Here is a 24,100-nt window from a genome sequence, read left to right as displayed (position 1 = left end):
TTTATTTTCTGTCTGCGTAGCTTAGAAAACAAAGCATAGCAATGTAGCCATAAATCTCATCACTTCCGCGTGCTGTTTTGATTCTCTGCGTAACGGGAACATGCCTAGAGGCCTCATCAAAGGCTCAGGTCATTAATCACGTCGGAGGCGATTCCGGAATATGAGCTTTATCAGCTCGGCAGAAAGAATGGAGATTCCGACAGGGAGGAAGGCTGTTGGCAAAGTGGTGTGGCTCCCTCTTTCCTCGCCCAGGAAGCAGCCCGCCATGGGCGTCTCGCCCCCTGGGATGCTCGCCATGGTGCCCCCCTGGGACGCTAGCACCGCCCCATGGCTCCGCCCCCAGATGCACAGCAGCTAAGCTCCGCCTCTGATGCACCAGACAGACAAGCAAACTCAAAAGGGGGAAAGGGGTCTTCTCTCTCTCTCTCTCTTACCAGGTCCATCATCCCGCCTTCCATGATGAGCCTGACCCTGGCCAAAGCGTTGATCTGGAGGGTGTATCGGAAGTGTGGGATCAGGAGCTGCAAGGCGGGAAAGAAAACGTGTTTGTTAAGTTGTGGGTGAACATATCAGACACAGCGATTCTCCAAACAGCTCTTGTTTATTCACAGGCCAGAACACAACTGAACTGGAGGGTTCAGCCAGCCTGCTTATATAGAGCTCCACTAGAACGCAACAGTAACCGTGTTCTGTAACTATCCAATCGCTGAACATCACTTTCAACCCCTTATTTGCATATGTGGACCAGAGTGAAAACTATCTACAATATCCCCCTGCTGGCCCAGGGTGAGAACTTCAGTACATAACACTGTTGGAATCCTTGGCCTGGAGAGAGACTTGAAAGTCACTCAGCCGAAACCTCCAGCCAAGGCACTCGAACCCCACTCCCTTTCAGTCCCAAAACCAGGCAGCGTGATTGCAAAGCTCCCAAGAGATCACAACGCAAAAAGCTACTGGGCTGTGCTCGACTCACGAGTAAAACAGGCCCAGCCTTGCGGCAAGAAAGATCCTTTCGCGTGGCACAGATTCTTGTCCTTCGCCCTCAGGCACCGGTGCGCCCCTCCACCCTCATCCCGCCGGCACTTTCGAAGATGGAGTCGCTCCCGTTCGACCTTTGGGTTTCCCAGGGGCTGCCGCAACGGCAGGAGGGGGGTTCCAGCGAAACCTTTTCCTTGCCTTTCCTCACTTGGCTGTGCGAACCCTAACGTGACCCTAGGGCCGGACGCTGTTCCTTCCCCACCCTCGCCGCCGACGTACCTTGAAGACCGGGTGGCACAACGGCAGATGCCTCAGAGTGCAGATAGCAAAGACCTCGGCCAACAGGTGTGTCTGGAGCAGGTGGGAGATGTTCTGGTGGACGTGGAAGTCGGCGTTGCGGACCCACATTTTAGCCAGGGTCCAGTCCCACACAGAATCACTGGGGAGGAAGATGGGGTTGTTGGGGCCTGGAGTTTGTCTCAGCTGAGGGAAAGAAGGAGAGGAGCTGGTGATGGGGTGGTTGGGGTGGCTGAGGAGAGAGGGTGGGGCAACAGGTTGGGAAATGCTCCCCCTCCAGCAGGTTTGGGGTTCGAGCCAAAGTGGCTACTTTCTTTGCCAGAGCACGTTGTGTTTATGTTGGGGGAAGCCAAACCTCTGCACTGCCAGCAACCTCAAATACGGAGGAGACTGAGGCCACATTCCATTCAAGCGCTACTGTAATGGGGTTTGGGGTTGCTTGTGCGTAAGGGGCAAACTGCTCCAAGCTGAGTAGTTTGGTTAAAACTTTCCCCTGACTGGACAGTCGGTACTCCGTGACTGTCTCAGTCACTGGCAGAATCCGTCAGTGGGCGTTTCCTGAATTTCCTCCAACATAAAAGTTCTTTGACACCAAGTCGCCGCCTAGCTTCCCTGCGCGGAAGCTTTCTGCGCAGAGTGGGCGTCCCAAGGGGAGGTCCTGTGCTCTCCCCGCTGGTCTCGCTGGAACAGTCCCGGAGCCTTCCCTCCGAAGCTCCCTCAGCCTCCCCTTCCTCCCTGGCGTCACGTCTCCCTCTCTCCTTGCTGGTTCCCTCTCCAGCGTCATTGGGGAACCTTACCACCACCCTTGGCTCCGATGGCAGTTCCCTGACAGCTACGATACCCCTTTAAACAGCCATGGCTTCCCTCAAAGGATTCTGGGAGCTGTAGTTTGCTAAATGTGCTGAGAGTGGTTGGGAGACACCCCACCCCCTTACAAATCCCAAGAGGTATTGGTTGTCAAGTCACTCTGAGAATTGTATCTCTGTGAGGGGAATAGGGGTCTCTTCACAATTCCCATCACCCTTGACAAACTACAGTGGTACGCCGGGTTACAGACGCTTCAGGTTACAGACTCCGCTAACCCAGAAATAGTACCTCGGGTTAAGAACTTTGCTTCAGGATGAGAACAGAAATCGTGCTCAGGCGGCGCAGCGGCAGCAGGAGGCCCCATTAGCTAAAGTGGTGCTTCAGGTTAAGAACAGTTTCAGGTTAAGAACGGAACTCCGGAATGAATTAAGTACTTAACCCGAGGTACCACTGTACAGCTCTCACAATCCTTTGAGGGAAGCCATGGCTGTTTGGTATCATATTGTTTTGGATGCATGCTGTGGATGAGGCCTGAGAGAGAAAGAACGGTATGCATGAGCAAAAGGAGGAGGAAAGGAGACGTTTTGGAGAGAAGCGTTCCCTCTTGTCTTTGAAAGCCTTCCTCTCACGATCTTACTTATTCCACGCGGTTCCTCCGGCTGATGGGGCCAATTTGGCTGCGGGACGCCAGTTGCCAACCTCTACCATAAAGCAAGGGTGGCGCTGTGGGTTAAACCACAGAGCCTAGGGCTTGCCGATCAGAAGGGCGGCGGTTCAAATCCCCATGACGGGGTGAGCTCCCGTTGCTCGGTCCCAGCTCCTGCCAACCTAGCAGTTTGAAAGCCCGTCAAAGTGCAAGTAGATAAATAGGTACCGCTCTGGCGGGAAGGTAAACGGCGTTTCCGTGCGCTGCTCTGGTTCGCCAGAAGCGGCTTAGTCATGCTGGCCACATGACCCGGAAGTTGCACGCCGGCTGGCTCCCTCGGCCAATAAAGTGAGATGAGCGCCGCAACCCCAGAGTCAGTCACAACTGGACCTAATGATCAGGGGTCCCTTTACCCTTTACCTTCAGAAAGCAGGTAGGAGAATACATGTCTGAATGGTTCTACACTTGTGGGAAACAAGTACAGTTGTACCTTGGAAATCGAACGAATCCATTCTGGAAGTCCATTCAACTTCCAAAACGTTTGGAAAGCAAAGCGTGGCTTCTGATTGGCTGTAGGAAGCTCCTGCAGCCAATCGGAAGCCCCGGCCAATAAAGCGAGATGAGCGCAACAACCCCAGAGTCGTCCGCGACTGGACCTAATGGTCAGGGGTCCCTCTACCTTTACCCTAAAGCAACAGAGGAGGAATTGGAAGGCCTGTGGCCAGGCTGCGGTGGCCAGAGAGTCAGGGAGTGGGCTTCAATGGGCTCAATTCTGACGTCCTGCTGTGCTTACCTGGCTGGCTCCTTACCTGGATAGCTATGGGGAGGAGCTCCCCGGAAGGCGTCTGGTACAGGAGGCAGAGAGGGTCCGCCATGTACTGCCGCTGCCCTTGAATCGTGTTCGTCGGGATGCCCTGCAGGATCTTGTAATCCACGATGTAAACGTTCCCTTTCTTTTAGGGTCAGGGAGGAAGAAAAAACAAGAGCTAGTTTGTGTCATCTCTGCGCGATGGAAATAAGCTAGCCCAAAGCGGCGTGATAAGAACGCGAGAAGAGTCTAGTCTGGCCCATCTGGTCCTGCATCCTGCTGCCACAGTGGCCAACCAGAGGCCTCTTCTGGGAAACCTGAAAGCATTACCTGAGCCCAAAAGTGCTTTCCACCAAAAGTGCACCACCGCCTCCAGCCACAGAGGGAGCACATGGCCACGAGGGTCAGCAGCCACTGATACAGGCAGCCCACATTGTGGGGGTCAGGTGGGATTGATATGAGGAATTATCAAAAATGGAGCACGCCATTGTGTCAGAGGTGAAAGCTTTGCTTTGACTGGGCTTGGGTCATTTGACATGAGTTCTGATTCAATCCCACAAGCCTCTGCATCTCTGTCCATGTTCTCTACTGTCCATTTTCTACGCCTGACAGGCACGTATAAGCATTCTAAAACACAGACCGGTTGCTTCACCAGGCATCCTGGGTCATAAAGATAGAAGGTAGCTTTGATGTAGCTTTTGTTAGTTTTGTTAATCTAATAATAATTTATTATTTATACCCCGCCCACCTGGCTGGGTTTCCCCAGCCGCTCTGGGTGGCTTCCAACAAAACACTAAAATACAATAACTTATTAAACATTAAAAGCTTCCCTAAAGAGGGCTGCCTTCAGATGTCTTCTAAAAGTTTGGTAGTTGTTTTTCTCTTTGACATCTGATGGGAGGGCGTTCCACAAGGCGGGTGCCACTACCGAGAAGGCCCTCTGCCTGGTTTCCTGTAACTTGGCTTCTCATAGTGAGGGAACGCCAGAAGGCCCTCGGCACTGGACCTCAGCGTCCGGGCAAAATGATGGAGGTGGAGACGCTCCTTCAGGTATACTGGACTGAGGCCGTTTAATCTTAGGGCCAGGAAGAGAGTTCACAAGGAGATGTTAAATACTACCTCTGGGGTTTGCTAAATGCATTCCTCCTTGATTCCTGTTTTATTTAGCCTAAAACATGTATGCATGCTCAAAATAGTCTTTGTAGTTAAAAGGATTTCTCTGATCTAACTTTGTACCCACATGGTAGGTTTTTTTAAATGCTCAGAGGACATCTGATTGATTCTTACAAGTGCTGTGTTAAAAGCTCTTTTGTTAATAAAAGGGACCTGCGCCAGGGTGTAACAGATTATTATTGGCACTTCCTCCCCGAGTCTTGCTGGCCAAGCCTCGTGTGTATTTTATTAATCAGGGTCCAATCCTTCCATGCCTTTGAAACGCAACACGCATCCCCTTGGATGGGAGAAGTTTTCTCTGGCTGCTAAGATACAGCCAGCTTTGGCAGGTGGGACATCCCAGCCGCCTCTTGAGACAAGTTTGGAGCCTATTTTGCTGTGGAAATAGGCAGCGGCTATTCACTCGGAGAAGCAAGGGGTGAAAGAATTTAGTCACCTGGATTTCCTCTTGTAGGGTGGTGGATGCCCCGAGAGACCCGGCAACCATCTCCTGGGTCACGGGGAAATTGCTTGGGATCTGGGTGCATTTCTTGATCACCACGGGGTTGACGCCGTTGAGATACTGGGAGCCGAAGAAAGCGTCTTCTTGCCAGTGATCGGCAACGTACTCTGGGGACGTAGAGAAGCTTCTTAAAAGACTCTCCAAGTCTGGGGAGGGGCTGTTTAGAAAACCACTTCCACCCTGCAAAGGAGGTGGTGTTGCGGGCTTCACGCCCTCACCACGCGCGTGGCAGCTGGTGCTCAGCCTCCGCACAATTGAGGGAATCCCCGGACGTGTCATCCCCTGGACAGCCAATTGGCTGGCTTGGGGGGCGTGGCCTGCCCTATTTAATTCAGGGGCGGCCGGGGATCTCCCTCTTTTGCTGCCTCCAGCTGCTCCTGTTTCCCACCCTCCGGCCCTTTAAGGTTTTCGTCCTTGAGCTTGCTATGGACCTCGGTTGGTCGCCGTTGAGGTTGGCCTGGTAGGATTTTTTTCCACTTGGCAACATAGCTGTCAACTTGCAGATTTGAAAATCAGGGACCAGCAGCCTCAAAAATAAGGGATCAGCAGCCAAAATAAGGGATTTTCAGAGCACAGGTATGTTCAACTTCTGAGCCCCTCTGAGCCAAAGGCAGAAAGCCCAGCCAGCAGCCAAACGAAGCCTCAAGCGGTGGCTCCCACAGCGCAGCAACCCGGCAAAGGGGATGCAGCAAGGAAAACCACCGTCTCCTCTCCTCTGGGAAGCGCTGAGCAAAGGCGAGTCCCCAGGCAACGCGGCCCAGAGGCTTACCTAGTCCAGCATCCTGTTCGCCCAGCGTCCAAGTAGATGGGAAGCCCGAAAGTTGAGCACAACAACACTCTGCCTGTTTGCGATTTGAAGCACACCGCCTGCAGCACTGGACGTACTGGGCAATATTTGGCAGGGTCCTGTTTCCTCCTCAGCTCTGCCCAGAAGCCTTCTGAGAAACAGGAACCCTTGGACTATGTCTGAACATTTTTTAACCTTGCAGGGCTCATGTCAGTGACATGCTAGGTCTGAATCTGGGAGAGGAAGCTTCCCACTTCAATCTAGCTCCTTTCCTGGAAAGGCTACACCTGTTGAATTTTGGCCTGTAGAAATCTGCAAGGTGGGGAAGGGCTGTGGCATCTCCTTTGCACACTGAAGGTCCCAAGTTGAGTCCCTAACGGCATTTCCATTAAAGGCAAAGGGACCCCTGACCATTAGGTCCAGTCGTGGCTGAATCTGGGGTTGCGGCGCTCATCTCGCTTTATTGGCCGAAGGAGCTGGCGTACAGCTTCCGGGTCATATGGCCAGCATGACTAAGCCGCTTCTGGCGAACCAGAGCAGCGCACGGAAACACCGTTTACCTTCCCGCTGGAGCGGTACCTATTTATCTACTTGCACTCTGACATGCTTTCGAACTGCTAGGTTGGCAGGAGCAGGGACCGAGGAACGGGAGCTCACCCCGTTGCAGGGATTCAAACCACCGACCTTCTGATCGGCAAGTCCTAGGCTCTGTGGTTTAACCCACAGCGCCACCCGTGTCCCTTAACGGCATCTTCATTAGGGGCCTGGAATTTCCTGTGCCTGAAAACCTGGAGTGTTGCTGCCAGTTAGTTTAGACAATATTGAGCTAAATGGAACCATGGTATACAGCAGATTCCCACGTCCCAAAGATCCTGGCTGCTCCTCCTTCAAATGTGCCTGTTCTATCCTGGGCAAATTGCTTCAATCGTTTCTAAGAACGTCATATTTGATACCGCTCGTTCATGCGCAAAGAGGCTCCTACCGGAAACGGGGGTCTTGTTGAACCAGAAAACCTTTCGGATGTCTTCCATTTTCTTCCAAGACTCCTGGCAGTCCATGAACCCCTTCAGCTTCACCTCCATCAGTCTACAGGAATCACAGAATCGTAAGAGTCAGAAGGGACACCAGAGGGTCATCTAGTCCAACCCCGTGTGGTGTGGGGAGAAGGGGGGGGAGATAAGAATGGGCGACAGCTGAGGACCATGGAGCTGAGTGCTAACAGCTGCTGCTTGTTGCAGGAATTTACGTATAGGTTGGGGGGGTTGCCCCTCCAGCAGATATCATGCACATGCAGCCCACTACCAAAACCAGCACAATCACTTTGGTGACTTTTGTGATTTGTCCCCACAAAACACTTCATCACAGTTACTTCCTATCTATTCAAAGGGCCTCTGCTGCACAACACCAAATGTAAGAATTCACTGATAAATGCATCTCTGTACTGGCTCACTGGGAAAACTTCAGAAATTCATATAGACATGTGAGCTCAGCTCCTCAGCAGCCCCTCTGCCTGAGTGATAATCCCTGGCCTCCTGATACCTGAGTGCCAGACAGGTAGCCATTCCAGAAATAACAAACCCAGATGAAGACAAAAAGGTGTTGTCAGGGGTTCAGGAGCAGAGGCACAGGGAAGAGAGGAGATGGAGAGCGAAGGGGAAGAATCCGAGGGGAGCGTAGGAGAAGAGGACAGTGGACCGAGGGATTCCATGAGCCTCTCCAGCGAATCGGAAGATTCACAGAAGGGGGCGCCAGTGGCCAGGGGTAGGGGGTTCCCAAGGGGAACGCCCCAGGAGCAAGGGGGCAGCAGGGACTCCCAGAGCAGTAGTTGGAAGTCAGGACCAGCTTCCCCACCAGAGCAGAGTGGGGGGGAAGAGTCCCAAGGATCGGGGCCAGTGCATTCCCCACCAGGGAGAGAAGATAAGGCAGGGCTGACCACACCTCCATCGGAGAGTCAGACAACGGAGGGGAGGTCAGATCCGGCCAGTATCCCGGAAGAGGGAAGCAGTGACAGAAGTAGTGTAACGGTCAGGAGGAAGGTCACTGGGTTGGCGCGAGAGGCAAGTTCAAATGTACAGGAGCGCGGGACAGCAGAGAATGAGGATTGGGAACCGGGTCCTAAAGCCCGCCGGAGGGAGGGGGAGGAGCTAAGCGACTCAGCGTCGGAAGAGTCCAGAAAGGGCAATGCCCCAGCGGGCAGGAGGACCCAGAGGAGGAGAGAGCAGCGTAAAAGGTGGAGCAGGGCTAGGATCTTAAACTGGTGTCATAGGGGAGGAGACTCAGACGGTACTTCGCCGGTCTAGGGTTTAAGACGTAGAGCTGCGCGCTGCAGCTTTGAAATGGAAACTGAACCTCAATAAAGACTTTTGTACATAACGACAGCCTCGCGTTGGTCCTCTGTGAGCTGGGACCTAGGGGCAGCTCTGACAGGTGTGATTCACTTGGCTGGGAAACAGGGAAATGTAAAGATCTCTTTTGTTTCACTTGATGGGTGTTTGGTGGAGGGCAAGGGGAACCATGGGGCAGGGTCCAAGATGCTCAGATTACTGCCACCAGACCTCCCCTTTCATGATGTAATCAAGATGTATGTGTGATGTAGTTGGGGGGGTGTAACGTGAGGATTAAAGGTAAAGGTAAAGGGACCCCTGACCATTAGGTCCAGTCGTGACCGACTCTGGGGTTGCAGCACTCATCTCACTTTATGGGCCGAGGGAGCCGGCGTACAGCTTCCGGGTCATGTGGCCAGCAGGACTAAGCCACTTCTGGCCAACCAAAGCAGCACACGAAAACACTGTTTACCTTCCTGCTGGAGCGGTACTTATTTATCTACTTGCACTTTGACGTGCTTTCGAACTGCTAGGTGGGCAGGAGCAGGGACCGAACAACGGGAGCTCACCTTCTGATCGGCAAGTCCTAGGCTCTGTGGTTTAACCCACAGCGCCACCCGTGTCCCAACATGGGGATTAGCAGCTAATAAAACTTTGGGTTCTCTTTTGTAGGGGCTTCCATCTTGATCCACCTGGTGGCAGGTGGGAGTCCTGTCGCGACAGTCTTCAATCAAGACCAAGCCTACTGGCTGCTGTTTTCCTCTGGCATTTCTGGCTGGTGTCCTTGTTTTTTGTCCAAGGGAGCCCTCAGATTTCTTCATAGCAATTATCTGCTAAAGGTAAAGGTAAAGGTACCCCTGCCCGTACGGGCCAGTCTTGACAGACTCTGGGGTTGTGCGCCCATCTCACTCAAGAGGCCGGGGGCCAGCGCTGTCCGGAGACACTTCCGGGTCACGTGGCCAGCGTGACATTGCTGCTCTGGCAAGCCAGAGCCGCACACGGAAACGCCGTTTACCTTCCCGCTGGTAAGCGGTCCCTATTTATCTACTTGCACCCGGGGGTGCTTTCGAACTGCTAGGTTGGCAGGCGCTGGGACCGAGCAGCGGGAGCGCACCCCGCCGCAGGGGTTCGAACCGCCGACCTTTCAATCGGCAAGCCCTAGGCGCTGCCTCATAGCAAAGAATTAACAACGAGGGAATGGGGGCAGCTGGAGATCAGCTTACTAGGAATGTAGCTGGTCCTCAAACGGCAATCCTTTGCTTTCGGCATTGCAAATTACCACCCTGTCTTGCTGGCTGAACTGGAAACGGGGGCTGCTATCTTAGCTCAGGTGCCCTTGCGAAAGAGACCTTGGGGGAGGAATCTCGCACAGCATGCCTGTTTGCACAGTGACGGTCAGTGAAGTGTTTTCGGACTTTGGACTTAAATTGCAGAGTTGAAAGGGACCCCCAGGGCTCATCTAGTCCAACCCCCTTCGATGCAGGAGACGGTCCACGTGCATTATTCCATCACATGACTTCAAACTGCGGTAAGACAGCCCTGCCGGGTGTTATTTTTTTGGGGGGGGGAGAGGAGGGTTATTTTCATTCTGCTGAGTGGGCCCCCAGGACTCCTGCCCTCAAAGGCCTGTCCGTTTTTGGTTTCCTCTTGTGAAAATTCAACAGAAAATTCAACGTTCAGTGTGGTGCAATGGTGTCAAGACCAGGACCTGGGAAACCAGGGTTCGGATCCCTACAAGGCTGTTACACTGGGCGTAAACTTGGGCCAGTCACTGCCTCTCTCAGCCTAGCCTACATCACAGGGTTGCTGTGGGAATTAAATAATAATAATAATAATAATAATAATAATAATAATAATAATAATAATAATTTATTATTTATACCCCGCCCATCTGGCTGGGTTTCCCCAGCCACTCTGGGCGGCTTCCAACAAAACACTAAAATACAACAACCTATTAAACATTAAAAGCTTCCCTAAACAGGGCTGCCTTCAGATGTCTTCTAAAAGTTTGGTAGTTGTTGTTCTCTTTGATATCTGGTGGGAGGGCGTTCCACAGGGCGGGTGCCACCACCAAGAAGGCCCTCTGCCTGGTTCCCTGTAATTTGGCTTCTCGCAGGGAGGGAACCACCAGAAGGCCCTCAGAGCTGGACCTCAGTGTCCAGGCTGAACGATGGGGGTGGAGACGTTCCTTCAGGTATACTGGGCCGAGGCTGTTTAGGGCTTTAAAGGTCAGCACCAAGACTTTGAATTGTGCTCGGAAACATCCTGGGAGCCAGTGTAGGTCTTTCAAGACCGGTGTTATATGGTCTTGGCGGCTGCTCCCAGTCACCAGTCTAGCTGCCGCATTCTGGATTAGTTGTAGTTTCCGGGTCACCTTCAAAGGTAGCCCCACATAGAGCGCATTGCAGTAGTCCAAGTGAGAGATAACTAGAGCATGCACCACTCTGGCGGTGAATGCTCTACTCATAATAATAATAATAATAATAATAATAATAATAATAAATTTTATTTATTCCCTGCCAGAGCGGGGCTCAGGGTGGCTAACACCAATAAAATTTCAGTAAAAACATAAAATGAAAAAAGAAAAAAACATTTAAAATCCAGGTTAAAATGCAATTTAAAATGCAGCCTCATTTTAAAAGTCAAAACCATAAGGGGAGGGAAACATAAGGGCCATAGATGAGGAGGGGGAGAAGAACCACACAGCCCATCTTGAGCTCATTGGAGAAGAAGGTGGAATATAAGCACAACAGCCAATTTTTAAATGCATAATGCACTCTTTTTAAAACAAAACAAAATGCATTTCCCTCCAATATAATGCATTTTGCGTGTGCTATTGCCAGTCATTCTTATGCCCACTTTCCCCTCGTAGATGCATGTTTGCGTACATTGTTAGGGCAACTGCCCTAGAAAATTTGGGATGCATTTCTGCCTCTGACTGCAGCCACCATCATATTTTGCAAAGAAGTGAGAGTCACATTGGTTGCTGCAATGCCAATTTCACTTCTGGACCTGCCCGCCCACTGGCCTGCGGCCCTCGAAATGCTGCTGAAGACTGGAAGTGGCCCTCAGGCTCGGAAAAAAATTCCCTCCCTGCTCTTGCCTCGGTTGCAAAAGGACCGATAGCAATGGCGATAACCGGCTGCGATAACCCCTGTTCACCGATTCCAGTGTGTGGCAAAGCATCGCAGCTCAGGATCCAAAAGGGAGCAGACCAGCTTGTTCGACACCCAAAAGTCAAGGCAGATAGACAGCCGGTCAGATCCTGACTGCCAAATAAATAAATAAATAAATATTTTTAAAAAATTTATATCCCGCCCTCACCAGCCGAAGCCGGGCTCAGAGCGGCTAACAGCAATAAAAGTAACACAACACTCTAACATCAATTCAAAATCAATGCTGGCTTTCCTCAGCTTATCGGACTCACGTGAGCTTTGACCGCAGAAGAAACGTGCTGAGCTTGGTAAAGGAAAACTTCACGTTGGTGTTCAGCTCCTCGATGTTCTCCACAGCCAAGCAATGAGGCATCCCTGGCGCAAATTCTGCCCACCTGGTTTTTAAAATCAAGATTTCAATGGGGAGAAGTTTGTTTTGTTTTGTTTGTTTTATTATTATTTTTTGAAAAGTTTTTATTGTTAAAATAATTCAGCATTAATACACACATATTGTGAATATACAAACATACAAAGATACATTTCATACAGTCCTTAAAAATGTTCAAACATACCTACACTCAATCCCACAGGTAATTCCTTTTCCCATCACCATCTACCACCCCTCACCCCACCTTCCAATCTACTCAATTGCAATTTCTTTCCACTTCTATTTCTTTCACACACCTTTAACCCAATTTCATGCTTCTTTTTGTATTACACATTGCTATCCATCTTATTTAGTATTCCATTATTTAAAACGGAACTTGTTTATTCTAATAAGAGTTCTGATTTTTCAAGAGGGTTTTGCAAGTATCCTTTAAACACTTTCCAGTCCCTATCTATCTCCTCTTTTGAGATCCTTGCAATTTCTCCCATTGTTTTGGATATATTGTAGTACTCCAATAGTTTGGCAAGCCACTCTATTTTTGTCGGTATAATACCACTTTTCCAATTTTCCAATTTACTGGGAATAGTACCAGGAAGTCTAAAGAAAGAAGACAAGACATTATATTTGTTTGCAACAGTAGCCGCAAGGCTATTGACTGTGAAAAATTGGAAAAAGTGGGAAAGTGTTTGTTTGTTTTAAAATCTCTCGCATCTGGTTTCTGCCGCTTCAGAATGCAGGTGAGAGACCCTGTGTTGGAACGGGCCTCGGTTTGAAATAACGGCATGGCGTCTGCAACAAATTGTTGCAGCATGGAGCGTTCCTGCTCGCCATCCCAGTCATTCGGCCTCCATTTCCCCTCCAGCCTGGTTTTCTATCCCCACACCGGTAATATATGCATTATCAACTAAATATCTGGCACTTGGCCTAGCTGTACCCAGGCTGGAGGAGTTAGCTACCGCTCTGCGCAGGCTCCTAGACCTCATTGAGGATAAAGTTTGTTTTCCCACTCATCTTGTTGTAGTGGGTTCATGCGAAACAGCGGAAGACGAGATACCCTCTACAATAGCAAACCCCCTCCGAGTGTCTCTGTTTTCCAGGGGCAGTTCCGGATTTATAGGAGCTGTCCTGGTTTTTTATTTGATCCCAGAATGTCTTGCTCTCCCTTAGGACAGGAGTGTCCAACTTCCAAGAGACTGCGATCTACTCCCACTATAAATAAACTGGCACTGATCTACCCATTGGATTGACCAGAGTTGTTGAGTTTTTTTAGGGGGGGGGGAATCAATCGATGGAGATCACATGATCAACCAGGATCGAACAGGGACAGCTCGCGATCAACTGGTAGATTAGTAACTTATACAACCTTTAGAAGACATCTGAAGGCAGCCCTGTATAGGGAACTTTTTTAATGTTTAATGTTTTATTGTGTAGCTGGGGAACTCAGGTAGGCGAGGTATAAATAATATTATTATTACTGAATAAAAAGGTAAAGGTAAAGGGACCCCTGACCATTAGGTCCAGTCGTGACCGACTCTGGGGTTGCTGCGCTCATCTCGCTTTACTGGCCGAGGGAGCCGGCGTACAGCTTCCGGGTCATGTGGCCAGCATGACTAAGCCGCTTCTGGCGAACCGGAGCAGCGCACGGAAACGCCGTTTACCTCCCCACCGGAGTGGTACCTATTTATCTACTTGCACTTTGACGTGCTTTCGAACTGCTAGGTTGGCAGGAGCAGGGACCGAGCAATGGGAGCTCACTTCGTCGTGGGGATTTGAACCGCCGACCTTCTGATCGGCAAGCCCTAGGCTCTGTGGTTTAATCCACAGGAGGATATGCAATAGTTCGTCATCAGTCCATACCCAGGAAGAATGTTAAGTCCTTTCTGGGTTGTTGAGGTTTCTCTCCCTTTAGGGTTTTTACTCCCCCAACATCTTTTAATATAGATAGATGATAGATAGATAGATAGATAGATAGATAGATAGATAGATAGATGATAGATAGATAGATAGATAGATAGATGATAGATAGATAGATAGATAGATAGATAGATAGATAGATAGATGATAGATAGATAGATAGATAGATAGATAGATAGATGATAGATAGATAGATGATAGATAGATAGATAGATAGATAGATAGATAGATAGATAGATGATAGATAGATAGTATCCTTTTATAAAAAAACCAGAAGCTGAAAAGCAGGGAATGTCTTTCTCTTTAGACCATCTATAAGCCGCTTGGGAGTCTTCTTTCAGGGGATTAAAAAAGTAAAATCATTTCAATAATGCAGAAAGCATATGTTAACACAAGGATTGGCACTCACCCCCTTAATCCTGGAAACGGACTAGAACGTCCTCATCCCCGCACATAGAAAACTAGGTTAAAACCCTTCTCCCTGACATGCTAGATTTATAGGTGCGGGGATTCTACATACACATCCCACATTCACGCTCCCCATAATCATTTGAGCTATTAAACTGCAATCTGGAGTAAATTGTTCCAGGTGGGGCAGGGAGGCTCAGTGAGCTCCTTGGAAGTCAGTGAGGGGACTAGCTCTTGACAAGTGTGAAATCAAGATGTTTAAGGACTAGTATTGCAAAATTCACCCCCTTTTAAAAACAAAAAACAAATCTTTCAACTCTGTCCTTCTGGGGAGGAGGAATTGTTTAGAGTTTTTGTTGTTGCTGTTATCAATATTATTATTATTTTTGTACAGTGGTACCTCAGGTTACGTACTTAATTCGTTCTGGAGGTCTGTACTTAACCTGAAACTGTTCTTAACCTGAAGCACCACTTTAGCTAATGGGGCCTCCTGCTGCTGCTGCGCCGCTGGAGCCCGATTTCTGTTCTCATCCTGAAGCAAAGGTCTTAACCTGAAGCACTATTTCTGGGTTAGCAGAGTCTGTAACCTGAAGTGTATGTAACTTGAAGCGTATGTAACCCGAAGTACCACTGTATCTTTATTCTTATAATGATTTATGTGGGAATTGTTCAGTGGTGGCTGTGTGCTTTTCAACGTGTTTTATTTATCGTTCATGGCTCCTTTGGTTATTTTTGTAATGATGTAGGCCTCTTCATGTTGTAAACTACCTTGAGCTTGGCTTTTGCTATGGAAAAGGGGCATACAAATTAAATTATGAGGGTGGTGATATTTGGAGAACGCCAAACGAAGTGTAGGCAAGCACGTTTACTGAAATTTCATTGGGAAAATTTTCCGCCAATCTGGCTGAGATGCAGCAGCAACGAATGACTCATTGCATGTCAGGAGAAGGGAAGCGAAGTGGATACAAGTATTTAGGAGAAGCATTTATGTATGCAACAACAGCGGCAAGAATTACCGGTATATTAGCACAAGCTTGGAAGATAGAAGAAATACCAACGAAAGAACAATGGCAAGGGAAACTTATGGAATATGCAGAACCGGCAAAATGAACAGATAAATTACACGAAAAGGATAGCAAAGACTTCAAGAGAGAATGGGAACCATTTGCAACATATATGAGGAGGCAACATAAAGAATTGGACTCATTGGCAGGGTTTGAATAAACAAACACAACTGTATATAACAAAAAGTAAGACTGTATGTATTGGGAAAATTTTGGGAAACAACACGCAGGGTGAGTAATATGGAAACAAAACAAAACAAAACAAAACAAAAAATAAAACAAAATAAAATGAAAACAAAACAAAAAATAAAATAAAACAAAATGGGAATATGAGGGAAGTCCAGGGGGGATATGGAAAATTGTTAAAGAAATATTGTTAGAGTAGAGGATGTATATATGGAAAAACCAATAAAAATATTTTTAAAAAGCAAAATAAATATTTAGGAGAAGCTGCTCTCTACAGAGTCGGGTCATTGGTGCATTGAGCTCAATTTTGCCCACACTGGCTGACAGCAGTGGCTTTCCAAGGTACAGTGGTACCTTGGGTTACATACGCTTCAGGTTACATACGCTTCAGGTTACAGACTCCGCTAACCCAGAAATAGTGCTTCAGGTTAAGAACTTTGCTTCAGGATGAGAACAGAAATCGTGTTCCGGCGGCGCGGCAGCAGCAGGAGGCCCCATTAGCTAAAGTGGTGCTTCAGGTTAAGAACAGTTTCAGGTTAAGAACGGCCCTCCGGAACGAATTAAGTACTTAACCCGAGGTACCACTGTATCTCTTCCAACTCCACCTGGGGACTGAACCTTCTGCACTCAAAACAGGTACAGCTAAAGCTCTGAAGGCAAGATCTCCTCACCTGTAGGCCTCCTGTCTCACCTTCACCTCCTCTGCCCGGTGGTGCAGAAGCAACTGGTTTCCGTCATCGTCACAAACCAGTTTGGCTGGAAGGAGAGGAGAAACGGAGCGCTGTTGTTTAAGAAGACATTTGCATTTGAAACATGGAAACTTTCCACTGGAGAGGGTGGCTTAACAAACAAGGGCCTGCGAGGTCAGGGTTCAAATCCCCACTCAGCCATAAAGCTCGCTGGCCCCCCTTGGGCCAAACACCCTCTCTTGGCCTAAGCCAGCCTCGCAGGGTTGTTGTGTAGATAAAAACAGGTGGGGGAAGAGAGAGCCAGATACACCGCTGTGGAGGAACGAGGAGCTACGACTGCCAACAAATAAATAAGTCTGAGGTGGCTCTGAGCAGCGACAGCCTCATTTGACTATGATTATTAAAATTCTGACCCACCCTTTGCCAACAGGTCCCAGAGCAGGTTAAGACAACGGAAAATTCGGAATTGATATGCAAAACATGTTCGCAGGGTGGTTCTGGAAAATACACTTCTCAACTTCGATAAAACATTGGAGGGGGGAGCAGGTAAGCCCTGCCCCACATAATCAATCACATGAGACAGCACATACACACCATTTGAATGGCAAAGCCCAACAACTTTTGAAATATTTTCTGAAATATTTTATTAGGGGCGCCAAAGGGAACTCATTCCCGAGGAGTTAGAAAGTGAGGCATTGGGAGGGGCTGGCTAATAAATAATCGGCACGTAGCCAGTAATTGCATGCAACCAGTCGGGCAAGCCACACAGGCTAGTAATCTATAAATCGGTTGCGGGGAGAGCTTTTGAGAAGCTCGTGTACGGACTGATGGGCCGCGGGGCTGTGCAAACTGAGGCTAACTGGCAGAGTCACGGCACTGCTTCTTGAGAGCTTCCAAGGGGCGGGTTGAAGTGCTCGCTTGGTACGCATATATTGCTTGCTGTTTAGAATAAAATCTTTAATCTTCTCACTTACTTGTGGTGTGATAGGAATTTTGAGGTCTTAAATATATGGTAATGTTCAAGTTCTTAAAGAAATGGCAAGTTCTTAAAGAAATGGCAAGTTCTTAAAGAAATGGCAAGTTCTTAAAGAAATGGGAGTGCCTGATCACCTCATCTGTCTCCTGAGAAATCTCTATGTGGGACAAGAAGCTACAGTTAGAACTGGATATGGAACAACTGACTGGTTCAAAATTGGGAAAGGAGTACGACAAGGCTGCATTTTGTCTCCCTGCTTATTTAACTTATATGCAGAATTCATCATGCGAAAGGCTGGGCTGGATGAATCCGAAGCCGGAATTAAGATTGCCGGAAGAAATATCAACAACCTCAGATATGCAGATGACACAACCTTGATGGCAGAAAGTGAGGAGGAATTAAAGAACCTTTTATTGAGGGTGAAAGAGGAGAGTGCAAAATATGGTCTGAAGCTCAACATCAAAAAAACGAAGATCATGGCTACTGGTCCCATCACCTCCTGGCAAATAGAAGGGGAAGAAATGGAGGCAGTGAGAGATTTTACTTTCTTGGGCTCCATGATCACTGCAGATGGTGACAGCAGCCACGAAATTAAAAGACGCCTGCTTCTTGGGAGAAGGGCAGTGACAGGCCTAGACAGCATCTTGAGAAGTAGAGACATCACCTTGCCAACAAAGGTCCGTATAGTTAAAGCTATGGTTTTCCCAGTAGTGATGTATGGAAGTGAGAGCTGGACCATAAAGAAGGCTGATCGCCGAAGAATTGATGCTTTTGAATTATGGTGCTGGAGGAGACTCTTGAGAGTCCCATGGACTGCAAGAAGATCAAACCTCTCCATTCTGAAGGAAATCAGCCCTGAGTGCTCACTGGAAGGACAGATCCTGAAGCTGAGGCTCCAAGACTTTGGCCACCTCATGAGAAGAGAAGACTCCCTGGAGAAGACCCTGATGTTGGGAAAGATGGAGGGCACAAGGAGAAGGGGGCGACAGAGGACGAGATGGTTGGATAGTGTTTTCGAGGTTACCAGCATGAGTCTGACCAAGCTGCGGGGGGCAGTGGAAGACAGGAGTGCCTGGCGTTCTCTGGTCCATGGGGTCACGAAGAGTCGGACACGACTAAACGACTAAACAACAACAATGTTCATAAGCGTACCAACCAAGCACATACATAGATCAGCACAGGAAGGCCGACCTGTAACCATTTTGATTCCCAAACTCAGCAAATGTTTTCTCTGCAAGGTCAAAGGAAAATGGAAAAGCCTCCCCATTGTCTCTTTCCTCACAAATCCTGTCTTAAGGGCACATTTAAAATATGAATAGGGTGTGAGCCTGTGACCTGGTCCAGGAACTAAGTATTTATCATTACAAAAGACTGGCCAGGCTACCCAGGAAATCCGATCAAGTAACCTGCCAGACAGGAGATAAACAACGACAAGAGAAAAACAACATTCAAATTTCTGTTTTAAGACCGCCTTTTCTGTGATGTAGGTATGATGTATCTGAGGGGTGGTCTTAGGTTACACCCCTTCTGTGATGTATGTATGATGTTTCTGGGGGTGGTCCTGATCTACAGGGTGGCAATTTCAAAAGTCTTTATAAGGCCTTGCACGCCATTTTTCTGGGTCCTCCTCCTTTCCTGCGTGTGAGGGGAGCACCCTGTTGCAACAGATCAATAAAGATCAAGCTTACTAGCTGCTTTGCTTCTCAATATTCTCTGGTTGGCCTCTGTTACTTTCTCCTACCAATAGGGAACCTATGTAAGGACTCTATATGGGCTCTTGGATACCCCATAAGGGAAAAAGGGCAATTTTTGTTTACAACAGTGGTACCTCGGAACTCGAATGGCTCCATTTAGACACCAAAAACCAGGATGTAAGTGCTCCGGTTTTTGAAAATTCCTTGGAACACAAATGTCCAATGCAGTTTCCTCTGTTCAAAAACTTAGCTGTCAAGCAGCGCCTCGGAACGTTTTGGAAGTCAAATGGTCGTCCGGAACGGATTACGTTTGAGTTCTGAGGTACCACTGTACTTCTGAATCTCATTTTAAAAGAACCACCTTGCAATTGGCAAGACGGGTGTCATTCTGAGCAGACCTACAACTGGGCATGCTGCAAGCGGTACCCGACAAGTACAAGGCATTTTTGGAGGTCTTCTGCGAGAAGGAAGCGGACAAGCTGCCTCCCCACAGACCCTACGACTGCAAGATTGACCTCCTGCCGGGGGCAACGCTGCCGACCGGAAAACTGTACTCCATGTCTGAAGACGAACTGCAAGAGCTCAGGGAGTTCATAGATCACAATTTGAAGCGGGGATTCACCCGAGAATCCAAAGCAGTGGGGGGCAGTCCTGTGTTCTTTGTGAAGAAAAAAGACACGCCCCAAAAGAGGCTGGTAGTTGATTTCAGAATCTTAAACTCGAAAACCAAGCCCACGGCTTTCCCGATGCCCAAGATCGACGACTTGCTCGCGACGGTGAGGAAGGGACGCATCTTCTTGCCGTCCTTTTAATTTTGCCCCAGAGTTGGTCTCTCACCCCATGGCATTGTGGGAAATGTAAACGGTGCGCAGAAAAAACAGAAAGCTCCCTTGTACCAAGTGAAGACCAGGGCTGGATTTAGGTTTGATGAGGCCCTAAGCTACTGAAGGTAATGGGGCCTTTTATATGTCCAGCTGTCCTTTGTCAACAACAAATTGTCACTGTTTTTTGTGTTGAATATATGCTATATGGTCATTGATGGACCTAACAGGTATCTAAAGCCATTTGCCCATGTTGCCCTGAAACCAGTCCATGCAGAATGTAGGCACCCTATATATAGAAATGAGCAAACCAGTGATATTTTAGGGAGCAGGCTAGCAGGTGGGGCCCGTGACTTACATCATAGGAGCCTACACAACACAGAACACTGTTGCTGTATGTAGATTTTATTTCATTTGTTTTTTATCTTATATTTTGGAAGTGTACAGTTTTTTTTTTCCTTTAATTTTTTTGGGGGCCCCCAAGAGCTATAGCTCGTTTAGCTTAGATGTAAATCCAGCACTGGTCAAACCCATCGCTCTGCCTCGCTTACTACTGTCAACAACACAGCCCGGGCAAACTTCGTTCCCCAAGGTTTTAGGCGGGGGGGGGGGGAGAGATTCCCAGCCCTACCGGTGTGGGGGTGGCAGAAAGGACCACAACATCTGCACCCCTGTGAAACCCTGAGTGTGCGGCTAATAGGGAAATTATGGTAGTGGCTTTAAGAAACTGCTGCCTTAAGAAACTGTTGATTCTGCAAGTTCGGGGCAGAAATACAGCTAATACGTAAATCACAATACAGTGGTGCCTCACAAGACGAAAAGAATCCGTTCTGCGAGTCTCTTCGTCTAGCGGTTTTTTTGTCTTGCGAAGCAAGCCCATTGACGGCTTAGCAGATTAGCGCTATTAGCGGCTTTTAGCGGCTTATCGGCTTAGCGGATAAGCGGCTTAGAAAAAGGGGAGGGGGAGGAAAAAACCCTGCAGGAACTCGCAAGACATTTTCGTCTTGCGAAGCAAGCCCATAGGAAATTCGTTTTGCGAAGCACCTCCAAAATGGAAAACCCTTTCGTCTAGCGGGTTTTCCATCTTGCGAGGCGTTCGTCTTGCGGGGCACCACTGTATACAGCACAAAGCTAGAACGTAAGTTGCTACAAGAAGGAACACAGCACACAACAGAACGCAAATGGCTACACGGAACGCAAGTTCCCATAAACCATAGGGGCTTTTGCAACAGTGCGGAGGCCATGGGTGGGAATCAAAGCTGCATCAGCAGAAACAGCTGATGCTCATTGCGCAAGCGTACTAACCTGAAACGCATCTCACAACTTGAGTGAGGCAATGATGTACGTGACTGGATGAAATTAAAATGCTTTGTAAAAAAGTTATAAATACCCCCTCTTGCCACAAGGAGGGGGTCGAGACTTGGCAGAACATACCCTGACGGATCAATAAATGGCCAGACTTCATCTCCTCCCGGGTCCTGAGTTTTACAGTGGTACCTTGGTTTAAGAACAGTTTAGTTTAGGAACAACTTGGATTAAGAACGCTGCAAACCCAGAAGGAGGTGTTTTGGTTTGCGAACTTTGCCTTGGAAGCAAAACATGTTCCGCTTCTTGTTGTAAATTTTTGTAAATTGAGTCCTCCGCTGCTATGGGAAAGCACGCCTTGGTGAAGGAATGTCCGCCGGGTGTGGAGCACACTTCCACCCACAGACAAAGCCACAGCTGTCTGAACATAATGTCCTCTATCTAACCTTTGCTCTCTTAGTGGTCTGCCGTGCCCTGTCTGTGACATTTGTCTCCTTCGTCATACATTGTACGAGACGAGAGTGATGTGGTGGAAACAGGTGCCAAAATAACTTTGTACCACCCCTTGATCTCGGGACTGGAAGATATGTAAAGGTCACAGTCCAAAATGTATCTGACTGGTTTTGCATATTGTGCTAATAAAAAGAGCCTCGGCAGAGCTAGCTGGCAGCTTGCCTGTGCACAGTTAAGCTGCATTACCAACTCCCACCCCATGCCTTCACTTCACCATGGTTTAAGACCCAATAGCTCTCCTCGTGGCTCCCAGGGGTGATAGGATGCTAGGAACAGAGGATCAAAAAGGAAAAAGACCTAAACAACAAAACAGATCCCAAATGAGTCAGCCGGACCATCACAAACAAGACCCATCAATTTTAAAAATGAAATATACATCCCACCTTGATATTCAGCCTCCTACGAGAGGCAGCCTTTTGTCTCTTTTCTTTTGTTTCTTTTGAAGTGAGAGCTGGACCATAAAGAAGGCTGATCGGCGAAGAATGGATGCTTTCGAATTATGGTCCTGGGGGAGACTCTTGAGAGTCCCATGGACTGCAAGAAGATCAAACCTCTCCATTCTGAAGGAAATCAGCCCTGAGTGCTCACTGGAAGGACAGATCCTGAAGCTGAGGCTCCAAGACTTTGGCCACCTCAGGAGAAGAGAAGACTCCCTGGAAAAGACCCTGATGTTGGGAAAGATGGAGGGCACAAGGAGAAGGGGACGACAGAGGACGAGATGGTGGGACAGTGTTCTCGAAGCTACAAACATGAGTCTGACCAAACTGCGGGACACAGTGGAAGACAGAAGTGCCTGGCATGCTCTGGTTCATGGGGTCACGAAGAGTTGGACACGACTAAACGACTAAACAACAACAACAAGAGACAGTGAGGACTTCCTTTCTGTGGAAGAATACGCCTTAATAAACCGTTTCAGGTCATTGCAGCCCTCAACTCAAAATGAAATCTTGGATAGACTAGACATACTCAGAAGCAGACTGGTCAAGAAGAACGAACACAATGAGACATCGGAGAGACTACATTTGTGGCCCATATCCCCTAACTGCCTAGTGGATAGGAGGAAGCTGGGAGGCTCATTTAAATGCATAGATCCAGATCTCCAACAGCAGCCCCATATGACAAGGCAGGATCAAATCAGGAAGACAAACCTGGTTTAAGAACAGACTTCAGGAACGGATTAAGCTCGTAAACCAAGGTATCACTGTATTTACAACAGACTTAGGGGTTTTTATAGGGTTTGACCCCTCCCAATATTTGGTGTCTCGGTTGTTGGACTTCAGACCTTCTGTATGCTAAGCAATGCTCTTCCTCTGAGCTATGAGGTGCCCCAGCCCCCCCCCCCAGCCCTGCCTTTGGGGCCACAGTCTGGAATTATTTTCTGGAGGGAAGTGGGCCGACCGATGCCAGCCACCTCCAAGAGTTCACATACGATACATATTCTGGACTCACAGCTGTCCATGGAGGCGCAGGTCAATTCTGTGTCCAGGGCAGCTGGTTATAAGCTCCATCTGGTATGCAGGATGAGACCCTCCCTGCCCGCAGACTGTCTCGCCAGAGTGACGCATGCTCTGGTTATCTCCCGCTTGCGCTATTGCAATACTCTCTATGTGGGGCTACCTTTGAAGGTGACCCGGAAACTGCAACTAATCCAGAATGTGGAAGCTAGACTGATGACTGGGTGGCTGCCGAGACCACATAATACCAATCCTAAAAGACCTTCATTGGCTCCCAGTACGTTTCTGAGCACAATTCAAAGTGTTGGTGCTAAGCTTGAAAGCCCTAAACGGCCTCAAAGGCCCAGTATACCTGAAGGAGCGTCTCCACCCCCATCGTTCTGCTCGGGACTGAGATACAACTCCAAGGGCCTTCTGGCGGTTCCCTCATTGCGAGAAGTGAGGTTACAGGGAACCAGACAGAGGGCCTTCTTGGTGGGGGCACCCGCCCTGTGGAACACGCTCCCATCAGACGTCAAGGAAATAAACAACTATCTGACTTTTAGAAGGCATCTGAAGGCAGCCCTGTTTAGGGAAGCTTTTAATGTTTAATAGATTATTGTATTTTAATATTCTGTTGGAAGCCGCCCAGAGTGGCTGGGGAAACCCAGCCAGATGGGCGGGGTATAAATAATAAATTATTATTATTATTATTATTATTATTATTATTATTATTATTACCAACGGGGTGGGACGAAGACATTATCTCTGCGATTCCCAGCAGAAGGGACTTGGCGACCTGGGAGAGTTCGCCCTGCTTCGCCATCCCAGCGAAGACCTTCTCTGCAGTGATGCTCATAGCACCTCACCTGTCCCTTCTCTCAGCTCCAGGGTCGTGTACCCCTCAATCCACTGGTAGCAGGGGAAGCGGTACGTCTCTCCCTGTGGGGTGACGAGCTGGACAAAGTTGCAGTACCAGCTGTCCTCGGGGAAGAAGAGGTAGGGTTCCTTGTGGAGCTGGACTAGCAGAATCGGGCCCAGCTCCCCATCGCTGGGCACCTTGTATTCATCCACCTGCGGAAAGAAAAGGGCAACCGCTGATTCACCACTAAAATGTATTGCTAAAATGTATAGGGCAAAAACTAAGGAATGTTGGAAATGCAAAGAAAAGGAAGGTATCTTTTACCGCATGTGGTGGACTTGTAAAAAGGTAAAGGCTTTTGGGGAAATGA

General features: G+C 48.6%; 1 protein-coding gene across 2 annotated transcripts in view; it reads right to left on the bottom strand.

Moving 5' to 3' along the window:
- LOC307202130 (polyunsaturated fatty acid lipoxygenase ALOX15B-like) overlaps window positions 1–24,100 on the bottom strand; it is a 44,453-nt gene that overhangs the window by 9,178 nt on the left and 11,175 nt on the right. For both annotated transcript variants that reach the window (XM_079951828.1, XM_079951827.1), the window contains 8 exons: window positions 23,738–23,942; window positions 16,109–16,193; window positions 11,750–11,872; window positions 6,981–7,084; window positions 5,146–5,318; window positions 3,538–3,681; window positions 1,258–1,461; window positions 435–521 (listed from right to left, as the gene is read on the bottom strand). In XM_079951828.1, the coding sequence (XP_079807954.1) occupies window positions 435–521; window positions 1,258–1,461; window positions 3,538–3,681; window positions 5,146–5,318; window positions 6,981–7,084; window positions 11,750–11,872; window positions 16,109–16,193; window positions 23,738–23,942 (1,125 nt within the window). The remainder of the gene's footprint in view (window positions 1–434; window positions 522–1,257; window positions 1,462–3,537; window positions 3,682–5,145; window positions 5,319–6,980; window positions 7,085–11,749; window positions 11,873–16,108; window positions 16,194–23,737; window positions 23,943–24,100) is intronic.

Source organism: Podarcis cretensis (genome assembly GCF_951804945.1).
Source record: "Podarcis cretensis genome assembly, chromosome: 13".
Taxonomy (NCBI): Eukaryota; Metazoa; Chordata; class Lepidosauria; order Squamata; family Lacertidae; genus Podarcis; species Podarcis cretensis.
The sequence above is the reverse complement of the archived record's forward strand: the minus strand, read 5'-3'. Positions and strand labels throughout refer to the sequence as shown.